The sequence below is a fragment of the Pseudorca crassidens genome, chromosome 9 (assembly GCF_039906515.1).
Source record: "Pseudorca crassidens isolate mPseCra1 chromosome 9, mPseCra1.hap1, whole genome shotgun sequence".
NCBI lineage: Eukaryota > Metazoa > Chordata > Mammalia > Artiodactyla > Delphinidae > Pseudorca > Pseudorca crassidens.
In genome coordinates this window covers 5,329,360-5,351,588 of record NC_090304.1, presented here as the reverse complement: position 1 = coordinate 5,351,588, position 22,229 = coordinate 5,329,360, and the positions used below count along the sequence as shown (strand labels likewise).

The window sequence follows — 22,229 nt, the reverse complement described above, 5'->3', positions numbered from 1 at the left end:
CTAGTTTGCTGTTTTTATCCTGAAAGGGTGTTGGATTTTGTCAAGTGCTTTTTCTGCATCTATTGGGATGACAGTATGGTTTTTGTCCTTGATTGTATTCATATGGTATTACATCAATTGATTCTCAGATATTAAACCAAACTTGCATTCCTGGGATAAATCCCACTTGGGCATGCTATAGAATTCTTTTATCTGTTGCTGGATTTGGTTGGCTAGTATTTTATTGAGGATTTTTGCATCTATACTTATTAGAAATATTGGTCTATAGGTCTTCTTCTCTTATGATGTCTTTGGTTTTGGTAGCAGGATAATATTGGCCTTTTCTTTGTAGGTAGTGGTTTTTTTGCTTTGTTTTTAAAATTACTAATTCAATCTTTTTTACTTGCTATAGGTTTATTCAGATTTTGTATAAATAAGATTTATTAAATCGGTTTCAGTAATTTATTACTTTCTAGAAATTTGTTCACTTAATCTAAGTTACTTAACTTCTTGGTATACAGTTGTTCATAGTATTCTGTTACAATCCTTTTTATTTTTCTAAGGCAGTCTAGTAATGTCTCCTCTTTCCATGTTGATTCTTGAGTCTTTCTTTCCTAATCAGTCTTGCTTAAGGGTTTGCCAATTCTTGTTGATCTTTTCAAAGAACCAACTTTTAAGCTTTGCTGATTTTCTCTATTCTCTTTCTATTCTCTATTTTGTTAATTTCTACTCTGTTATTTCCTTCCTTCTGCTTACTTTGGGTTTAGTTTGCTCTCTCTCTCTTTCTGGTGTTTTAAGGTGAAAGGTTATTGATTGAGATCTTTCTTCTTTTTTAATACAAGTGTTCACAACTATAATTTCCCTCTAGGCATTGCTTTAGCTGCATCCCATAAGTTTTTGGTATGTTGTGTCTTCATTTTCAATCATCTCAACGTATTTTCTCATTTCCCTTTTGATTTTGTCTTTAAGCCACTGGTTATTCAAGGAGTGAATTAATTTCCACATATTTGTGTTTCCCAAATTTCTGTTATTCATTTCTAATTTTACTCCATTGTGGTCAGAACATATATTGTATGATTTCAATCCTTTTACATTGATTGAGGGGCTTAAAGTATGGCCTAGTCTATGGTCCATTCTGAATAATGTTTCATGGCTCTTGAAAAGAATGTGTATTCTGCTGCTGTTGGGTGGAGTGTTCTATAGATGTCTGTTAGGAAGAGTTGGTATAGGACTATTTGAGTCTTCTTTCCTTCTTGATTTTCTGCTTAGCTGTTCTATCCATTATTGGAAGTGGGGAACTGAAGTCTCCAAATTATTGTTGAATTATCTATTTCTCCCTTCAATTTTGTGAATTTTTGCTTCATGTATTCTGTGGCTCTGATGTTAGGTGAAGTCGTTGCAGTTTATCTAAGGTGACGCAATGCTTTGTTTCTCTTCATCATTGGCTCTATTTTTGCACCATTTGTGCCCAATAATATTCAATGTGATGCTGTTCATCTTCACACTCTCTGGGTTTTTCCAACCCATCCCTCCAAATCTGTCTACACTTGGCAAAGTGTAGCTCATGTAATGGTCATTTTCTAAATTCTTATGTACTTCCAACAACCAAACTAATTAAGACCTTTTTGCACTGATGCCCAAAAAGGAGGCCAACAGCAATTTGGGGGAAAAAAAAACAGAAGATTTAAGAGATGCCTAATTTACTGACCAGAGCCAATACCACTGCCATAATCACTACATTTCTCAGTTCCTTCAGGTTCCCACCACATGCTAAGGGGGTGAGGAGGTGTCCAGGTAGAGGCAAACCCATCAGTCTTGGGCTCTCTCCTTACCCCTATCCCAAGCAGGGATATCGTCTAGTTTATTTGGTTTGTTTGTTTTTTGGTTTTTTTAAACAGAAGCAGTGACCTGATCTGATATGGAAAAGTTAAGGGCAGCCTGGGCCCAGTGAATAGCATAGACCCATAAAAGGTAGGAAGGAAATGAGATCAGAACGGGTACACTCTATCTGAAACTGTAGCAAATGACAGGCTAATCAATCCAAATCTACTGGAAGTAGGCCAATTCCAACACAAACTAAGGCTATTTAGTTGTGGCTACATTAACCTTAGGAAAAGAAGAAATATAAAAAGTTGTCTGGGACTTCCCTGGCGGTCCAGTGGTTAGGACTCTGCGCTCTCACCGCCAAGGGAGCGGGTTCAATCCCTGGTCGGGGAACTAAGATCCTGCAAGCCGCATGGTGCAGACAAAGAAAGGAAGAAAGGAAGGAAGGAAGGAAGGAAGGGAGAAAAAGTTGTCCTTAACATGGCCATCTAATTTTGGACAATATTTATATAGCTGCCTACTTAGCTTTACACTTATCCTGGGGCATTTTACTACTCTTAAAAGAACTATGAAACAGTATCAAATCTACACTTTCTTGAACTCTCAGTAAGTAGCCTCATTACCACCAAGAGATATAGAGGTAAAAAAGCAACTCATTATCAATACTTCTTCTCTGTTAGGATAAACTGTTCACCCTATATAAATAGAAGAAATGGTGACAATTTGAAAAGCTGCCCTAACTTCCACTTATCATGTAAATTAGGGTTGACTTTATCATTCATATTACTCTGTAAGTTTTTAAAAAAATACATACTTAAACTTACATCAAATATAAAAAAACACAGTTTGAACTTAAAAGAAATTTAATAGCAGTACTTTAATATTTTTAATAGAACAAATAACCATTCAGTTATAAATTCTACAAAATATAAAGTTATGCATATAAAAACATTATATTAAGAATTAAACTTGAGTTGTATACAATGTTTGATGAGAATAAAAGTTGATATAACTTTGAAAGAGTAAAAAAACTATACTGTTAACTGTGAGAACATAAAAAAATTGTTTTGAAAACAACAGAGAACAGAATACACATTACAAAGTGGAAAGAATTACTGCCCCATATCACAATCAAAAGAGTGACAGTTGAAGTATGTACATACATCTGCTTGACCTCCTCTCGGCTGCGTTCTTGCCAGCCTTCACGGTGTCCTTTCCCGTGTGCTGTAATTTTGATTGATTCTGCTGATGGTCATTAGACAACTTGCCTCCATTTCTCCTGCCATTCAACACCATGTTCTTGGATTCTCCCAACCACTTCATACCCACAGACAGCCTGACCCAGGTGCATTTAGTCACTCTCTTCAAATAGCTTAGAGAATAATTTCAATGTTCTCTCCTAACAGAAACAAAACATGAAAAAACAAAACAAAATGGGGAGGTAAATACATAAAAGACCATATGCTACACAGACCCCTGAGACATTTTCAGAGTATTCAAAGTAACTTAGCAATTAATGTTTCCACTCTTCACAGACTACGTTGGCTCCCCCTCCATCCCGCGTCACGCTGAGGTCTACGGTGCCCCCAGAATGAGGAGGGACTCGTTCTGCCTTGCTCATTGCTTGTGCTTTGAAGAGCGACGGGTAACCAGTAAGTGCTCAATAAATATTTATCTCTTTCAGTTGCCAGTAAGAATCATCTTTGCTTCTTATTACCCTGATACCTAGGTATATAGCTCAATAACCTGCTCAAATTACACGTTTTGGTAACATTCTATTAACTCTGTGAGGAAACAAGGAAGTTCTTTCTTCTCTTCTGAGGAGCTGAAGAAAAGGCATCTCAGTTAAGCTTTTTCCACAACAGCTTTGTAACATCCTTTTGTTGCTGTTAGTTTGAAGTCAAGATTCAGGATATTTAAGGGACCAACATTTGAATATCAAAGTATTGCCCGTCATGAAATACCTGCCTTAGCATTCCTTTACGATGGCAACAAAAATTGAGATTATTGTATTTGCTAATATAGTGGTATCCCTCACTATCTGAATTTTAATTAGCTGAATTTGGGCACAAAATGTCTTGGATAGCGAGAAATGTTTGTAATTTATAAGGACCTTCGGAAGTGAAGATATAATAGATTACATTTGTTGGTAATGGAATGAGAAAGGATGTCCATGACATCACCTCATTACGGAATTATGCTTTAGTGTAAGTCAGACTAAAAAGGCTCTAGGATAAGAAAGTGTAAAAAGAGAACTTGAGAGCTAAAGGAACTCTAAGATTCTAGCATAACTCTTTCAATTTGCAGATGGAGCTGAGGCAGCACGCCCAATGCCACACAATCAGCCTGCAGCCGTAGCCAGAGGAGAACCAGGCGTTGCTGCCCAAGGGCCTCTCATCTCACCACACCAGACAGAGCTCATTTTCCCTCACTTTTTCCAAACACACAGAAAAGCACACATGATAAATTATTCTGAAGTACTCCCAGAAATGTATACCTGGAGATGCCTTTAATGATACCCAACACAAATACAAAATATTAATTTTTACTTGACCTCCAGTCTCTTTCATGTCACAGGAATTCTGTGTGAATCCACAGTGTGGTAAAATGTGGGTGAGAGCAACATGCTTAGGCAAAAACGTGAACAACAGCTGATCCATATTAAGGATACTTTTACAATTGTTCTCGAACATGTAATTTTCTCTTGGTTCCTTCACTATTAAAATTCAATTAGTATTCAACTTTTATTGTGCCTATCTTTTGACTCTTCTTGTAGGTGTCACTAAACCCAGAAAAATGCTGCTACTTAAATAATAGGAAAGGGCAAGTAAAATATTGATACATCAGTTCTAAGCTAAATATTTTTCAACTAATACTTTATCAAATTAAACAGAAGACCCCCTACTGATGATCAAATCTCTTATATTTATACTTAGACAACCTGTCGTTTTGATTGGCTAATTCCTTCATGTTCCAGGAAGTCTTCCTTGACCCTCACTGCCAAATCCAGGTGGACACCCCTACTATAAAACTGGGTGAGGGACTTCCCTGGTGGCACAGTGGCTAAGAATCCACCTGCCAATGTAGGGGACACGGGTTCGAGCCCTGGTCCGGGAAGATCCCACATGCCGTGGAGCAACTAAGCCCGTGTGCCACAACTACTGAGCCTGTGCTCTAGAGCCTGCGTGCCACAACTACTGAAGCCCGTGTGCCAAGAGCCCGTGCTCTGCAACAAGAGAAACCACCACAATGAGAAGCCTGTGCACCGCAACGAAGAGTAGCCCCCGCTCGCTGCAACTAGAGAAAGCCCACGTATAGCAACGAAGATCCAACACAGCCAAAAAAAAGCCCTTATGTCACCATATAGTGAAGGCCTGTCTGCCTCCTTAATGGACTGAGAGCTCCTGAGGTCAGGAACTTATTTTTCTTTTCTCTAGTACAGCACAAAGTAGATCAAAGGCACTCAACTTACAAAAGAATAAATAAACTAGTTTGTGGTCTAAACCACCTCAAAGGAGCTGCCACTTTTGTACTTTTTTTTAAACTATAAATTATAACCTGACCTCTTCAAATTCTCTTCTTCCTCAAGATGCTTGTGCTGTCACAGGCGGCTGGAGCAGCTCTGGTACAGGCAAGACATGGCAGGAATCAGCCATCACCGCCATCAACCTCCCTACTACCTGCCATTATGCTTTCTGGTTCACCCCCGACTCTGCACCTCCAGAGAAAAAGAACAAGAAGGTGGTAAAGCGCTTTGGGTCCTTTAGGAAATTCATCTCAAGAACGCCCACATATAACATGCAACTTACAGATAATGATGGAAGAATGTGTTTTTAAGACTCTGTGGAGCCCTAATACTCCTCAATGATTAACACATAAAATGTAACTATACGGAACAGAAAAGAGCAATGTGGCTTTAGACAGAATTAAGAGACAAAAGAAAGAGCAAGTCACCTCTCCAGAGAATCCTTAAGTCGCAACCAAGCTTCCTACTCAGAGATAAAAAGTGGAACACCTGGGAAGAGGCCCAGCAATCTGTGTTTTAATAAGCCCTCCAGGTGATTCTGACACTAGTTTTCCAGTGTCAGAACTATTGTTCTAAGTTACTTATTCATTCATTTGTTCGTCTGTTAGGGCAAAGAGCAAATACCAAAATTTTAAGAAGTATGGAATAAAAATTTTTAATTTGAGGAAATTATACCTATCAACCTAAGTTTTACCAAGAATTTGGAAAAGTTCACCAATAAATCATTTTAGAAGTATACTCCAGCTACTGTGTACTAGAACACAGTGTGGAACGCAGACTGAGATCCACTCTTACACATCATTTCTATTAAATGTGGGTTAATGATCCAAAATGGAGCAAATTCCTAATCCTGGGTCTCATTTATATTGCAGTCAACTGATATTATTTTGTTTGAACTTAAGGTACCATAGCATAACAAGCACTGTCAATCACAAGACACGGCTGAATTTCACTGGTATGAACACACTGTATGTTATGTCTGGATGTATCCTAGCAGAGGCACCAATACTCTCCACTCGTCCAGATAACAACAGCTATCATTAAGGCAAAAGACTTACGCTCACAATGAATATTTTGTAAAAGCAGTTCTCGTAAAGCTATCAGAAATTGGGGGCTATTGATAAACTTTTAGCTCAAAACGAACATATACTCTACTCATCATTAGGTCACTGTTTGTTCTGCCCTCATGAGTGCAGGATCTGCCGTTGGCATGATCATTCCCGTAAGACTATGAGCTGGAAGAACACTTACACATTAAAGGTGGAGACGGAATTTCAAAAGCTAACACAAGTGGATATTTTAGTAGGAGAAACAGGAGCTGAAGACACTGGGTGGCTCCCCCAGAGCTCCCCCCTCCCAACAGAGCAAGGGTGCAGTCTCTCTGCCTTGGAACCCAGCTGGCTCACATGGAAACACTACCATGGTCGTGGCTTGGTGGACGTATCCGAGCTAACTGGCCACTGACTATATCTAGAAGTTAAAATTACCTCAAATTTATTCCAAAATCGGCAGAAAAACAATTCTCAAGAAAGGAGTACTGGCGACTCCTTAAATGGCCTAACAGCTACAAATCTTTCTCTGATCTGATTTCCCAATATAAAAATATCATGAGGGCTTCCCTGGTGGCGCCGTGGTTGAGAGTCCGCCTGCCGATGCAGGGGACACAGGTTCGTGCCCTGGTCTGGGAGGATCCCACGTGCCGCGGAGCGGCTGGGCCCGTGAGCCATGGCCGCTGAGCCTGCGTGTCCGGAGCCTGTGCTCCGCAACGGGAGAGGCTGCAGCAGTGAGAGGCCCACGTACCGCAAAAAAAAAAAAAATCATGAAAATTATTAGACATCTACTACATTCCAGCCACTATTCCAGGCACTGAGGATGCAGCAAATAAGGTTTCTCACCCTCACCTGTGCCTATATTCTAACGAAGAAAGCTCTGGGAAGCAACGAACGAACAAATAAATGCCAGCACCCTGGAGAAAATGAAGCCGTTTCTAAGTGGCGGGAGTGTTTCAGGCGGAGCCAGGGCGGGCCTGGGAAAAGCGGGGCAGCACTGGGGAGCGCGCACCAGGCAAAGAGCGAGTACAAAGCCAAGGGAGCAAAGCAGCTGGTGTGTCCGAGGACCAGCACAGAGCCCAGTGTGGCTGGAGCAGAGCAGGGGGTAAGAGGGGCAGGAGGAAGGCCAGAGGGCCTCCAAGCCCCTTCTGCGACTTGGGCACTAACTCCCAGGGAGAGAGCAGAGAAGTGACAGCAGTTAAGTGTTAAAGGCCCATGCTGGATGCTTGTCATGTGGCGAAGAGTTTGAATGCTTTTGAAAAAGCAGGTCTAATAAAGCGACTAACAATTTGGGGGGACGAGAGAGAAAGCAGTTAAAGAGACCACAGCCATCAATGAGAGGGGAAACAGATGCTGGTGGCTCGCAGCAGCAAAAGCGGTGAGAAGTGGTTCGTCTCAGGATCTTTTCCGAAGATTTTGCCAACACTGTGTGAAAGAGAGAGGGCTCAGATGTACTTGCAAGTGGAAGAATGGAATTAGCAGTTATGGAGGTGACAAAGACCACAGGGAGGTCGGGTTTTGGCAGGGGTTGGGGTGCAGGAGTTTGGTTTGGTCATGTTTGAGATGCCTATTAGAAACCAAGCAGAGATGTTTAGGCAGCTGGATCTGGAGGACAGGCCCAGGCTGGATGTATAAACTTGGAGTCAGGAGACTAATGCGATTTCAAGCCATGGGGCAAGAGGAAATCACCTAGGAAGTAAGTAGAGATAAAAGAAGTCTAAGGACTGAGGGACCCCCAAATATTTAGCGATCAAGATGAGGAAACAGCAGCTAAGGATACTAAAAGGAGCAACTAGCGAGGCAGGAGGAGAAGCAAAAGCAAACCAGGGCACAGCGCTTCAGGAAGGAGTGACCCAGCTGGGCACAGGCTGCAGTTGCTCATAAGGCAAATCTCTGAGAGTTGAAAGTCATGACAGATGGGCCACTGTGAGCCTCTCTCAGAAACGACAGAGAACTTCTGAAATGGACATAAAGTCTCGAAACATGGGCTCATGGGGAAAGAATGAGATGGCAGAAAGGACTCTAAGGAATAATGAATAAGAGAGTCCTAAGTTCTTGTTATTTGTTTCAAACAAGAGAAAAAGAGTCCAAATTTCAGGTGCCAGAAAAGATGAATGTAGTATTCACAGGATGGGAGATGGTGGGAATAGGTTAATTTGAGACCAGTATGCCTTGAGAGAGTTTACAAGGATCTTTGTTTAAAAAAAAAAAAAAGTTTTTAAACGAACAGATTAATTAGTTCTCTGGCCTGAAGTAATAAATCACCTGAGTATGCTGATGGACGGGATCCCTGGGGGTTCTGTGCAAGGCTTTGCCCCCTCTATTTCTATGAGTGTCACAAAAATGACACAACCGGGCTCTAAGGAAACGCAGCTGTGACTATGCTCTGGCATGGGCACACCTCGCACCCACCCCCAGGGACTACCTGAAATCAACAGGAAATCAACAGGAAAGGTTTCACTGGACCAACAGGTGGGGAAGGATGCACATACTTCAGATTCTAGTATCAAATGCACACAATTTATGACAATACAAAACGTGCCAGAAAACTGCTAAAATAAGAGTTGCATCTAAAGAGGAAAGTTTAATCACATTTTAATACCACAAAGGTAAAAAGCACACACACATCATCATACAATCCAAATCACCAACAGCAATGGCTGTCTTTGGGGGAATGGGATTAACATCAAAAAAAGATTTTTTCCCCAAAATGTTTACAGTGAACCTATTTATTTATAATTGGGAAAAAACCAAACAATCCGCTTCCCCCAATACTTGATATTCACGTTTCTAAAGAAACCACAGAGTTGTTCCATAGAAAAATGCGCTTCGTTTATGTAAAGTGCCCGCTCTATTCCCAGGGATGGACCCTCGACAAATGTCAACACCCTGTTAGCCTCCCACTGTCCCTTTATGGACACACACAAGGATCATAAACTCTTAGTGACTTTTGAGCTCAGCTGCTCACCTCCAATTTGAGAACTTTGGTTTCAATTCTTTTTCACTTAAAGCTCCTGGAAAGGAATTTTTTGTTGAATATCCTAAACACAAATCAGGATTTCAAAACATCTGTCAGAAAAATGAAAATATTGATTCTGAAAGACTACCAAGAATTTCAAAATAATTCCTGTGCCATTACCAAGAACTCTAAACAGTTTACAAGCTGAACTTGTCTGCAGATAGTTTATCTTTGAGAAATTATCCATTGACATGGAAACAATCCCCAAGTGGCTGAAAATGAAAAGATAACATATATTTTTAAAAAGCAGGGTCTAGCTTGCTAGAGCACTTTTGAAAATCTTTATTGAGAAAAAGCAGAACAAACATTTTTCAAGTGATTCAGTTACAATTTGCTAAGAAAACAATGCGATACACCAGTTAACAGTTTTATCTTTGGAGAAAAAGATTACAAGCAATTTTTTTAACTGTTACATGACATATTCTTCAAAAGGTTCAACTTTTCAAAATGAACATATATTACTTTGTAATAAAAAAATAAAGGTGTATATAAGGAAAATAAAACAGATTTCACAAAAATCCTTCTGCATCATCCGTATGTATGTAAGTTAAAGCCAACTTCTAAAACTTTAAACAGAGCAATTCAAATATCAGACTTCTAGGTTGATGGGAACTGAAAAAATATCACTGAACTACTTCCACAAGTCTTTGATGCCTTTGCTTGTGGACTCTGATGCTCAAGTGTCACAATCCCAGACTCCCAGAGGCTTTATATTTAAAATAAGCACAAGGAAGACAAACACAAATAAAAAGCATAGAAATGAAAGAAAGCACTGTCCAAAGAAGAAACAACAAACAAACACACAGCCCCCACCCCCACCCCAAAAGAACAAAGAGCACAAGGTGGACCAGGGGTGAAACTACTCAGACTACTATCAGTTCCAACAACATCCCACTAGTTAAGTAAAAAACCAATTCCCCCTTCTAGGGCCTCATGTGTGCAGCCTATCTCACATGTGAAAATTACATGCAATAGCAAAAATAAAAGTATTTTGAAACTGTTAAGAACTACCATTAACAGAATTTACCTTACTTACCAAGGCCTACAGGTCCTGCATGATCCAGCCCTGCCAGTCTCACCCCTTGCTCCAGCTAATACTCCAGACACAGCCTAGCTTACGACCCTCCAGTGTGCAAGGCATCTTCCCACCACTGGCCTCTGCACTTGGGCTACTGCCAGCCTGCCCATCAGTCCCCACCTCCCACCCCTCCACCCAGGAGATTTGTCTGGGTACATGCTTGAATATTTCTCCTTCATGGTGTTTATCACAACTGTATTCACTTCTTTATGTAATTACTTGGTGACACTTGCCTTCCCCACTGCAGTATAAATGAGCTAAGGTACACTTCCGTGTCACTGGAACCTAGCACAAGGCCCAACATACCACAGGTCCATTCATATAATATCCCCCTTTCTAGTCTCAAACGTAACTGCTACACATAAGCCCCAGTGGGTATTAGTTCTCTCCCTCAAATCTAAAATTACAAAAGGACTCTATAATATATGTACCAAAGAATTCCATGTCAGTATTTATCAACGGTTATTCCAAATTCATCTACAAATAACATATAGCCAAGGTTCCATGGAATCCTACAGTAATAATTCACACAATCAGACCAGTTGAAGAAGCCCTGAGAAGCCATCAGAAGCATGTGGGATCACTATTCCATTGTAATTCTGTAATGCAGTTTGACAGGGTAATTGCCCAGTTGCCAATTTCTTAGAAAGCTACCATGAATCCATGATCTCACCTATAACCTTAAAACTTGCTCCTATGAACACTGTCAGAAATAAATCTCATTTAAGAATTTAGATGACCTGTCAGAGTTCAACTAGTCCTAGTGGTACGAAAGAAAAGTCTTGGGGATTTTTCTTCTTAATTCAGCATTAAGCCCTTGTTGCTCTACAACTGGAGCCGTCATGCAGATTCAACGCTAATCGGGTATCCAGCACCAAACTCCAGAACAAAGAATAGGTCTTTATACTTGTAAAATAATTACTAATGACATGCCATTATTAAAAGTATCATTTCTGCTTTCCTTTTCCAGCTTTTGTAGAGTCAAACTCATATGCGTTTTGCTTCAGCCAATTTAACAGCTTTCTCAAGTAGCCTCAGGTGGCAAAGCCCCAATCAGACCAGCAAGAGGATGGTGCCTGAAAAGAGCAGTCCCACCAATGCATAATAATGCTCCACCCGCCCCCTTTTAGGATAAAATGATGGCTAGAGATAGCGTCACTAATCCTGCTAAGTTGGTTGCAATAACTTCTCTAAAGGAGGCTGGAAAATGGTCCCCAAAGATATCTATCAGGTCTTAATCTGAAACCTATGAATGTTAATTTATAAGGAAAGGGGTCTTTGGAGATATGAGTAAATTACAGATTTTGAGATGAAAGAGATTATCCAGGTGGGCCCAAAATGTCATCCCAAGTGCCCTTAAAAGGGAGAGGCAGAGGGAGATTGGACACCACACACACTTGAGAAGAAGAGGAAAAGAGTGGCGTGAGGTGGCCACAAGCAAAGGAATGCCACAGTCACCAGCAACTGGAAGAGGCAAAGAACAATGCTCTCTTAGAGCCTCTGGAGGGAGCCCTACCCATATCTTGATTTTGGTCCAGTGAAACCGATGGTGAGCTGTGAGAGAATACATGTCTGCTACTTTAAGCCACCAAGTCCGTGGCACTTTGTCACAGCACACACAGGAAACTAATACAGAGACCAGGAAAAAGCAAATCAAAGTAAAAATGCTTTCCAGTTAGACTCCAGAAAAACATAAAATTCCAACATGTCACAGGGAAAGAGATTTTAAGCACCTTTAAAAAGTTGTCTTAAATACACTTTTAAAAAAAGACATTTCCCCCTTCAACTGCACATATGAAACACGGCTACAGAGAGAGCTATATGGATTTTGAAGATAAAGCTGGTGTCTCAATTACATCTAATTACTCATGCACTGTTTAAGCACAGTTAACCAAGATCTTCCTTAGACGTAACATACTGAACATTATCATATTTACATATATGTTTACAATAAAAAAATGAAAATCAGAACTATTAGACTTTTTCATTTAGCAGACCATTTTAAACAGCAAAACAGCCACCACTGGTTAAGTCTACGATCAGACGTTTGCAACACTTATACTTATTCAGCCACTGAACTACAGCTGAGCATGTGATAAACTCATTACAGAAATACTGTTTCACAGTTCCTTATTTATGTACACCACACGTACACCAACACGTATCACAACAAAGGGTTTTATGTAAGAAAGATCTGTGTCTCCAATTGTCTCAGTAGGTATTTCTAAAATAAAGGTTTTAGCTGACGTGGTTGTTGAGGGGAATTCTGCCCCTAATCTCCCTAAAATCTCCTCCCCATCTCTCCGTGTCTGACCCATCCGCTTACCTCGTAGTGCCTATAAGTAAAATCAAGGACGCTTCCTTTGTTAGAGTAGTCTCTGAGACCCAAACAGCATTTTACTTTTCTAGAAACAGATGCCACCTAGTGTCAAGAGTCTGTAAGTACAGCCCACAGTTCCTGAGAGGCTATGAGGTAAGTAGAACAAAGGACAATTGATTCTTACTGGGCAAAGACAAGGGTGAGAAAAAACTTCCAAAAGGTGGTTCTTGGGCTGGGTCCTAAAGGCCAGGTGGCAGACCGTGCAGGGGGCAGCGCGCACAGTGGCTCAGGACGTGGCTCGGGGTGGAGTCAAAGCATCGGTGCCGCCCTGGCTCCACTCACTGCTCTCCAGCAATGTGACCCTGGACAAGCCATTTAACCTCGCTAATGTCTCATTAGTAAAATGAAAAGAGGTTTGGCACAAGGATTAAATAAGCAGAAACTGCTAATACAATAAAGGTCTCCAACTGTCTCCTCTTTTCATGTAACTAAGAAACAAAGAAGATATTCTGATGTATTATTCACAAAACTTTAAACAATCAAGCAGAAATTTCCCCTCCATTCCTCATCCTACCGTAACTCCCACAGGAAAGAAAAAAAAAATCACATCACCTCATCCATTAAAAAAAGTACAAATTTTCAACAGAATAAAAAAGGACCAGGGGTGCTAATTTATGATACAGAGTTGAGATCAGCTTTGCTTTTCCTACAGCTCCTGAAGAGAAGGAATGTGACTTCTGGCAACAATGTATAGTTAAACATCACTGAATTAGCCTCACATGTCAACATTCAGAGGGACTGCAGATTTTGTTACAATAGAATATACCTTGTTGTGTATCTGATAAAATATTATCTTACTGTAACTCCATTTGTTGAAATAATTGCTCCTCCATTCACTTAGTGCTTCCTATATTAACTTTATCATTTGTCACACCCTGTAAAGCAGGTACCTTTTTTTTTCTGGTTACACAGATGAAAGACTGGAGAATTTGCTCAACTGTACTCATAGAAAGGATCCCACTAGCTAAAAAGCATGTGATTGGCGGCAGAGAGACCAGTTAGAGAACCAAATGCAACAAAGAGTAGAAATGGATGGGAAGAGAGAGGCAAGCTCTGGTTTTTCAAATACGAGCTTGGCAAGACTTGGTGACAAATCAGACACAGGTGTTGAGGGACAGAAAGGAAGTCAAATCAGAAATCTCTAGCTGGGGTAGAAGTTTCAGTTGGGGAGACTGCAAGATTGCCATGAACTGAGTTAGGGACTGCAGAAGGAACACATTTGCAGGAAAGATGAGAAAGTTTGGTTTGCTGAATTTGAGGATGGGGCACTACCCACGTGAAACTGTCTTAAGATGTTAAAACTCAGGAGAGAAGTGACTGTGAAAGAGTAACATTAACAGAGGACTTTACAATTCACCAAGCATTTCAACATTATCTTAATTCAAAAAATCACAGAATTTCAGAGCAAAAAGTCTTAGATTAAAAGAAACAGGCTCAGGGACACGTATTACCTGCCCAAAGTAATTCACTTCTTCTGACAAGATAATATGCTACCAATATGTGAAACCAAAAAAAAAAGATTTTTTTGAGCTTTATCATGGTCAGTTAAATGAAAGGAAAAGGGGAGTGAAGAGAAAAGGGAATAAAATAAGCAAGAGACACATGCTGGCACCGTGAGAGTCAGAGAGGCCTTGCAAAGGAGCATTCCCCACTTACAGCGCCTGGGGCATGCCGCTCAATGCCTAGCAGTGTCCAACACACAGCTAAGTGATGTCCGCTCAAGACGTGAGTGAAGAACTGAGTGCCATGGGGATGACAGAGAGACACCTCTTAGCTCCAGTTCTCTGGGCACCATTTCACACTATTGCTCGTTACTATGACCCAAGAACTGTGCTAATAACTTCACATATATCATATCATTTAGCCACATCACAGTCCCTTAACATATACAATATATTTTAAATATTCGTTAACATATAATATTAAACTATACAACATAATTCATATAATAAAAACATTAAATATATACAACATATACAATACTACTATTATCACCCCCACTTTACAAAGGAGAGGAAGCCTTAGAGAATTAGAAAAAAAAATTAGCCAAGGTGGGGTTTAAAGACTGTACACTCTTGACACCATATAAGAAAGCAATATAATCCTGACTCAAATTCTTAAACATGCTTCGCCCCATACTTTAAGAGGAAGACCCTAGAACAAAAAGGGACATGGTTCCTGATTTTATGGAGCTCAGAGTATAGTGTGGGAAGAGAGACAATCAAATAAGCATGAAATGGTAAATTCTGGTAAGAGCTATAAAGGAAACAACTAGGATATCAGGAGAGAATAATATAGGAACAAACTTTAGACTGGATGATCAAGGAGGATAAATCAAAAGCATAAATACAGAAACAGTCATCTTCTTTTTGGATCAGAGACACTCCTGGTATCTGTTTATATCCACCAAACAAATATTTTCTGAAGCAACTGGCTTTGTCTAAATCCTCCTCTGAATGAGGTCTGATTTTTGTTTCTTTTTTAACGGGAAGGGAGAAGCAGGTTTGTATATGGCCTCTCCGGCTCCAGACTCTACGGGCTCACTGGCTGAAGGATCAGCCCCCTTTACTCTTTAGCTGGGGCATCCATTTTCCTAAGAGTAGGTTGGTTTTCTTGCTAAAAATATATATCCCTTCATAACATGCAACATAAAGATTTTTTTTGAAAATAAAAATACTCTTCAGAGATCATTAATACTTTTCAGAGATCATATATTTCAACCTTGTTATAAAAATGAGACAGACAAAATGAATCATTCGGAAGATTTAGAATCAACTCAATCCAACATTTATCAAGAACCTACTGGGAGCCACCGGGCACTGTTCGTGGTGCTGGAATATTGGTTGTGTGCAGGGAACACTAGAGGGCGCACGAGAGTTTCAGCTTTCAGGAAAATCTACACGGGGCTACTAAGGAGTGGGGGACCTTGCAAAACCACACAGAAGCATGTGAAAACCAAGTATCTGATGAACAGAGCAGAAGAGTGCAGAATAGGAAGCAGAATGACCCTTCACTGAAGGGATCTTTTGCCTTAAAGCTGAGAGGCAATCCTAGTGTCATGAGAGATGTACTGACCCGGCGTTCCTATAAAGATGTGCAAGTTAGGTGTCTGTTGCACCTTAACCCACATGACTGAGGGTTCACCAGCCTGGCAACCCTATGAGGGCGGCGAGACAGGTATTACCACTACAAATGAGATGGCTAAAGCTCAGAATGGAGTTGCCTTCCTGAAGTCAAACTGCTTTAAGTTGTAAGGCTGAGTCTAGAACCCTAGCATTCAGGCCTAAGTCTGGGGTTTACTTCAATATTTGAGTCACATGTGCATCACCCACAAACAAACAGGCTTATCACTGGGGAATGCTTCCTAGCTCCACTTAACTTTTGTGTACTCTTATAATACAGAAAATAAGACATCTTGCAGAAATGCAGCTGATAGGCAGGAGCCACAGAGATGTGGGAACCATATAGACCTTAAGAATTAGGCTTTTGGGACCCTAGTCTCCAAATTCTAAAACCCAAATGAATGTAAGCTGTATCATCAACTTAATATTTCAAAACAAGGAGAAAAGACTACATGGAATATACAGATGAACTATGTAAACCAAATGCAGAGATGGCAAAATATGATTAAAGTCGCTCTTAGAAGTGAGAAAATGGGTGGCGCTCAAGTGTAAAAGACAAAGTATAATTTAGAATTGGAAGTGATCTCAGAGATTAATGTTTAGCTATTTTACAGATGAAGAAACTAAGGCTTGCCCTGTCAGTGTGTTACACAAATAAGGTGGAGCAGACTGGAACACAGGTACTGATTCTTACTCCAGCGGACCTTCATCCAGCCCCAGAATTACACGTACAACTGTAGTTCTAATTATAATCAACCTTAGAAGATGGTGCAGGGTTTGACTCTGTCTCACACAGATACCAGTCAGCTTCAAATCTGGCTGGCAGACGTGGGAGCCAGAGGCAGCAAGTGACCAAAGTGGTCCAGTGGTCCTAGGAACCCTTTAATCTGATGGAAGGAAAATCATGAAGCAAGGCATAATTTATAGTATAAATGACTACGGAAATCAGTGACTTTATTTTTTCCCTTGTGTGACAATATTTTAGAATTAATGCAAATGGTTCTGGTTCCATCACCAACTATGTAAAGATAATATATCCACTCTAACTTACTGCCTATGAGCAATATGGGGATCAAAAGGAAAGTGTTTTTTGTTTTTTTTTAGCTAGACATAAATGCTGATTTACAACAATAAGGTGATGAGTCTGTCATGCACAGATGGATTCTCTCTATTCCACACCTTTAAAATAGCAAAATCCTGTAATGCATGTAAAATAAGGTGTGCATGACTAAAATTTGGGGATGTGTCTGTTGAATAAAATAAGATATAACTGTAAGTGAAAACTTACTTAGACTTTCTGTAATCTGACTAGGACAAACTCCAATCACATTAATAGAAAAACACAGGGTTAGATATTGGTCAGGCATGATGTTTCCTCTCAACCAGCACTTCTAATCTTCTAGGAAACACCAAATTACAGGGAAGAAAAGGGATTATTGTAAGAACTAAAGTAAAAACAGATTTGTAGAAGGTTTTTTTTGGGGGGGGGGGGTGGAATGTAGAATTGGTAGAAAGAATTTAAAGGAAGTTGTGAAACCTTCCTAAGACCCGGGGTCCCCTGATTTGCTCGCTAGGACCCTTCCCCATTCAGCTTGTTAGATGAAACATTTAAAACCACAGGATTCAATTCAAAGATTTCAGAGTTGACAGTCTGTCCAAGAAAACAATTACTTTCAAATCACTGTGTTCTAATGGTTAGAACTCCCTAATACTTGAAATTTAAAGTGCATTGGCTAGTTTTATCCTGTAATAAATTTAAGTTTGTGCTTTTTATTGCAATTAAAACCATTTCCTACACCAAGACACATCAGTAAAATACTTTTCCCAAAATAAAAAGTAACTAAAAATCAGGCTAAAAAATTAAGTTACATCTTACACATAAAACTTCTATTGCGGGCTTCCCTGGTGGCGCAGTGGTTGAGAGTCCACCTGCCGATGCAGGGGACACGGGTTCGTGCCCCGGTCCGGGAAGATCCTACATGCCGCGGAGCAGCTGGGCCCGTGAGCCATGGCCGCTGAGCCTGCGCGGCTCCGCAACGGGAGAGGCCACGACAGTGAGAGGCCCGCGTACCGCAAAAAAAAAAAAAAAAAAAACAAACATATTGCATAGAGCTCTATCTGAGATACTATCCTAAGCTCTCTTCCTGCATTTACTCAATGTATCTATGGAACCAACAGTGTGTCATACTGGAACAAGGACACATGTTCCCTATCTTTAACATTGTGTGGAAAACTCAGCAATTAGTGTTCTAGGGCTGACACAGTCGTGTAACTCTTGCCCATGAAGAGGAAGGAGTTTGTGAGTGGAGAGAAAGTAGAGCTCATATATAGCAGGCAAAAATAGAAAATAATGGAACTGACATCATTCATCTGAAAGGATTTGCTCTCATAAGCCGTGGGAAGGGCATTCCTGTGGACAGGGAGCTGCTCAGATGCTTCACACACAAATGACTTTGCAACACAACCAGGCCACAAGCTCATGTCCTATAAGCCCACAAATTGACACTCAAAGAAAAATCAGATTCAATCCCAGATACAGATGACCCAAGGGAAAATTTATAAACCAACATGCTCCACCCACAAAACTCTAAGCTCAAAGACACACAACCTGCTACCACTTCCTTCACATGCATATTCTGCTATACCCCTATCCTCCCCTCCCCCCATTTTGCCCACTGGTATTTGGTTCAGGTATGGAGCATTCAAGACATAAGCACTTCAGTGTGTCTGTGAAGACAAATGAAAACATGGCAAGAGGGCACGTGGAAATGACTTTGAGTGTGGTTTCAAAGTTTATGGGCTAATAAAAAATTAAGCCTTACTCTACTCTCCTCTTAAAGAGTAAGTATCCCCATTATTCTTTTCACACCCAAACTAAGTTGTTGTGTCAATGACAACAACGTTTTCAATAACAACAGAATGAACATATTTTGAAAAACTAAATATAGGGACTTTCCTGGTGGCACAGTGGTTAAGATTCCACGCTCTCAATGCAGGGGGCTGCGGGTCGATCCCTGGTCAGGGAACTAGATCCCACGTGCACGTCACAACTAAGAGTTCACATGCCTCAACTAAGGAGCCCACCTGCTGCAACTAAGACCCAGCAAAACCAAATAAATAAATAAATATTAAAAAAAAAGGAAAAACTAAGTATAAATCACCAAGCTCTATTAATTAGCATTTTTCATCCAGTGTCCACTGAGCACCTACTCTGTACCTGCTCTGAGCAGAGGAGATAAATAACAAGCTCACAAGAAAGCTGAGGGGAAGGTCAACAACCAAATATGATACAATGTAACAACTGCTCAGGGAACAAAGCAGAAGTGTGTCTTCTCCTGAGTGGGTCAGCCCCTGCCCTTGTGTTGTAAGAGGTCTGCAAGGGGTGTGAAGATTTATCCAGGAGGTAGCACTCTCACTGGGCCTTCCTGAAGGCGAGTATCAATCCGGGGGAGGGGATGCAGGAATGCCGGGCAGGGTGCGAGCAAAAGGCACCAGGCAGGGGAAACCACTGGGGCCCGGGCTTGGAAAGGAAGAGGAGAATGCTTAGATGACGGGCCCACACCTGTGGTGGAAGTTGCTAAACATTCGGCTACAGACTTGTACGTATAGTAAGTAACTCTTTAAGTAATCTTCCCAGTATGCACAAATTATCTGCGATTATTTCAGGCTAAACTGATTGCCCCCTCCCTTTTCAAAATATTTACGCTTTTATGACTAATCATCAGAAGTTATAGGCGTGTTCGTAATATTAAAGGAAGAAAAGCTTCAGCTAGCAACTGTTTCCTCTGATGACCCTATAAAGCCACGTTCAACTATACTTTATATCAAAATGGTTTAAATCTAAAAAGGTCCTGATGAAAAGAAGCGCAATCACAACCAATCAGTTCTTCTGCCTACCACTCTAGATAAGACTTTTCCCCCAGGGTGAATTTCATACGGCAAGTTCTGAAAAATTAACTTCGAAGAACACATGTTCACCCCCTCAGTATTCTTAAAGTTCCCCCAGTCAATGGGTCGGAAGTAAAAGAGCTCTAACACGGGGTCAAATAAACCTAAACAGAGAGGGAGTGAGTTTCTCTGGGTCCAACGTGCTTCTCTAGCATTCCAGCAAGTTGGGTCGAGTTGTCATCTTGTCAACGTTTCCCCCACTCTCATAGGTAGGGGTGACGCTGATACATCACCTTTGGATGTGAAAAGAATCGAGTCACTCTGGGAGGACCGACGCCTTTTCTCGGGACCCGAGACGCCGGCCAACTTAGGGGGCCCGGGAGGCAAGCCCCGGCCAGGAGCCGGAGCCGCTGTCAGGGGAGGGACGGAGCGGAGCGGAGGACGGGCCCGGGAGGAAATCTGAAAGGAGGCTCGAGCCCAAACAAAAACAACCCAAAGTTGAGCGCGGCAGAGGGAGCAGATTGGGCGAGACCATTCACGGCTGCCCATTGGAGAAAAGGGAAAACAGAGTCCCCCAATCGCGAGCGGCGGGGCTGCTCCCCTCGTGCGGCCGCGGGCCGGCCCGGCGCTGCCCGGCGGCCGCTACCGCTCCCTTCCGGCGGCGGCGCCCACTGCAGGGCCCGCGCCCCCCGGCCGCCGCCGCCGCCGCCGCCGCCGCCGCGCCCCTCCCCCGACCGTCCCTCCACCCCCGAGGCCCCGGCCCTGGCCCCCACCCGGCCCGGCGCCCCCGCTCCCGCCGGCCCGCCCCCAGCCCGCCGCCCCTGCGCCCCCCGCACCGGCGCCCGCCCCCCGCTCACCGCCGGGCGCTGCCCGCTCCTCCTTGGGGCGCGTCGAGGCCCCGCCGCCCCGCCGTTGCGCTGAGGGGCCCGCGCTGCCCGGCGACACTTCCCCGTCCCCTAAGAATATTAATCACCAAAAATAATTCCAGAGAAAAATGGAGAGTAAAATCCAAGATGGCGGCCCCAGCCGCAGCACCGCCCGCTCCATCCGCTGTCGGGAAATGAGTCCCAGCCGCGGCCGGAGCCCCCCGCCCCCACCGCGCCCCCGCGCCCCCGCGCCACGGGCCTCACCTCGCCTCGCCTCTCGCGCGGCCTCGGGGTGCAAAAGGCAGCCGCTGGCCTGGGGGCTCCGCGTTCTGAGTCCTGGCGCCGCGCGTGCCGCCTCCGGTGCCTGGGCGCCCTCACCTCATAGCCCCGGAGCCTCACCGCCCGCGCCGCAGACGCGTCGCCGCCCCCGGTGAGCCGCTCGGACGCCGCCCGGGAACGGTGGAAGGACACGAAAAGGAGTTCCCGCGGCCAGGCGGAGGGACACCACTTCGGCTCGTACCGCTCTGGACGCCTCTGTTGCTTTTACGGGACCAGGGGTGGGGGGAGGCGGAGAAACCCGAGAAAGAAATGAGTTCCCCGCCGGGTGCTCCCGCGGCGGAGGAACAAAAAGCGAATTTTGAGGGGATGAGGTGAGTCGTTGCTTCGCTTCGCTCGCGGCGGAGGGATCCGTGTTGAGCAGTCGGCAGGGATCCCTCCGCTCCTCGCTGCCCTTTAAATTGCGGCTGGAGGCGGTGCCGCCGCGCGTCCCTGGGGCGCCACCCGGATCTCAGGCCTCTCTACGTACCCGGGCCCCGCGAGGCCGCCTTCGACGCTCGGTCCCTGGCGCAGCTGCACCCACCGGGGACAGCCCTGGGGAATGGGCAGGCTCCTCGCCCACGGCGCCTCCCGGGTGCGCCTAGGGGAGGTGGCCCCGCGGAGGCGAGCCTCTTTGTTGTGGGAATGGGTGTCATTGGAAGCAGATACACCCTTAAAGACCATGTGGGCAGCCTGAGCGTTACACCGCTTAGTGTGGGAGGGAGGGAGGGGGAGTGAGCCTGCATTAATCGGGCCACTGGCTTCCTAGTGTCAACCGGCTATTTCTTGAGCACCTACTGTGTGCCGGGCTTTCCGAGAAACGGGTTTTTCAGCTTCTCCCTCTAGTTGGGCAGTGCCGGTACCAAGAATGCAGCTCCCTCCAGGAGCTTTAGGCTGGTGGGGAAGTTGCCCAGAGGCTCACACGGGCCGGGTGCTGCCCTGCTGGGAGAGTGCGAAGCCTCGCCCTTTGGATCCTGCAGTTGATGATAATGTCTACAAAATAACAATGAGAGTAGCATGTATTACAGCCTTTACTGGATACCAGGCACCGTCCTCAAGCTTTGGTGCCCTATCTCGTTTACTCCTTACAACGACCCCCAGGAGGTGGGGACCGTTTTCCCCATTTTATACGAAGGGAAGCTGAGGCACAGAGAGGTTAGGTGACCTCTAAGACAGCCAGTCA

General features: G+C 43.2%; 1 protein-coding gene across 6 annotated transcripts in view; it reads right to left on the bottom strand.

The window, feature by feature from the left end:
* KMT5B (lysine methyltransferase 5B) overlaps positions 1-21,619 on the bottom strand; it is a 53,719-nt gene extending 32,100 nt beyond the window's left edge. Inside the window, exons 1-3 of one of the 6 annotated variants that reach the window (XM_067748046.1) lie at positions 20,996-21,619; positions 20,723-20,821; positions 2,967-3,202 (exon numbers count right to left, since the gene is read on the bottom strand). In XM_067748046.1, coding sequence (XP_067604147.1) covers positions 2,967-3,126 — 160 coding nt within the window. In that variant the 5' untranslated portion in view covers positions 3,127-3,202; positions 20,723-20,821; positions 20,996-21,619. Of the gene's footprint in view, positions 1-2,966; positions 3,203-5,366; positions 5,659-20,722; positions 20,910-20,995 lie in introns of those variants that run through there. The other 5 variants (XM_067748044.1, XM_067748052.1, XM_067748051.1 and 2 more) reach the window with 5 other exon arrangements.
* Positions 21,620-22,229: the final 610 nt, after the last annotated feature.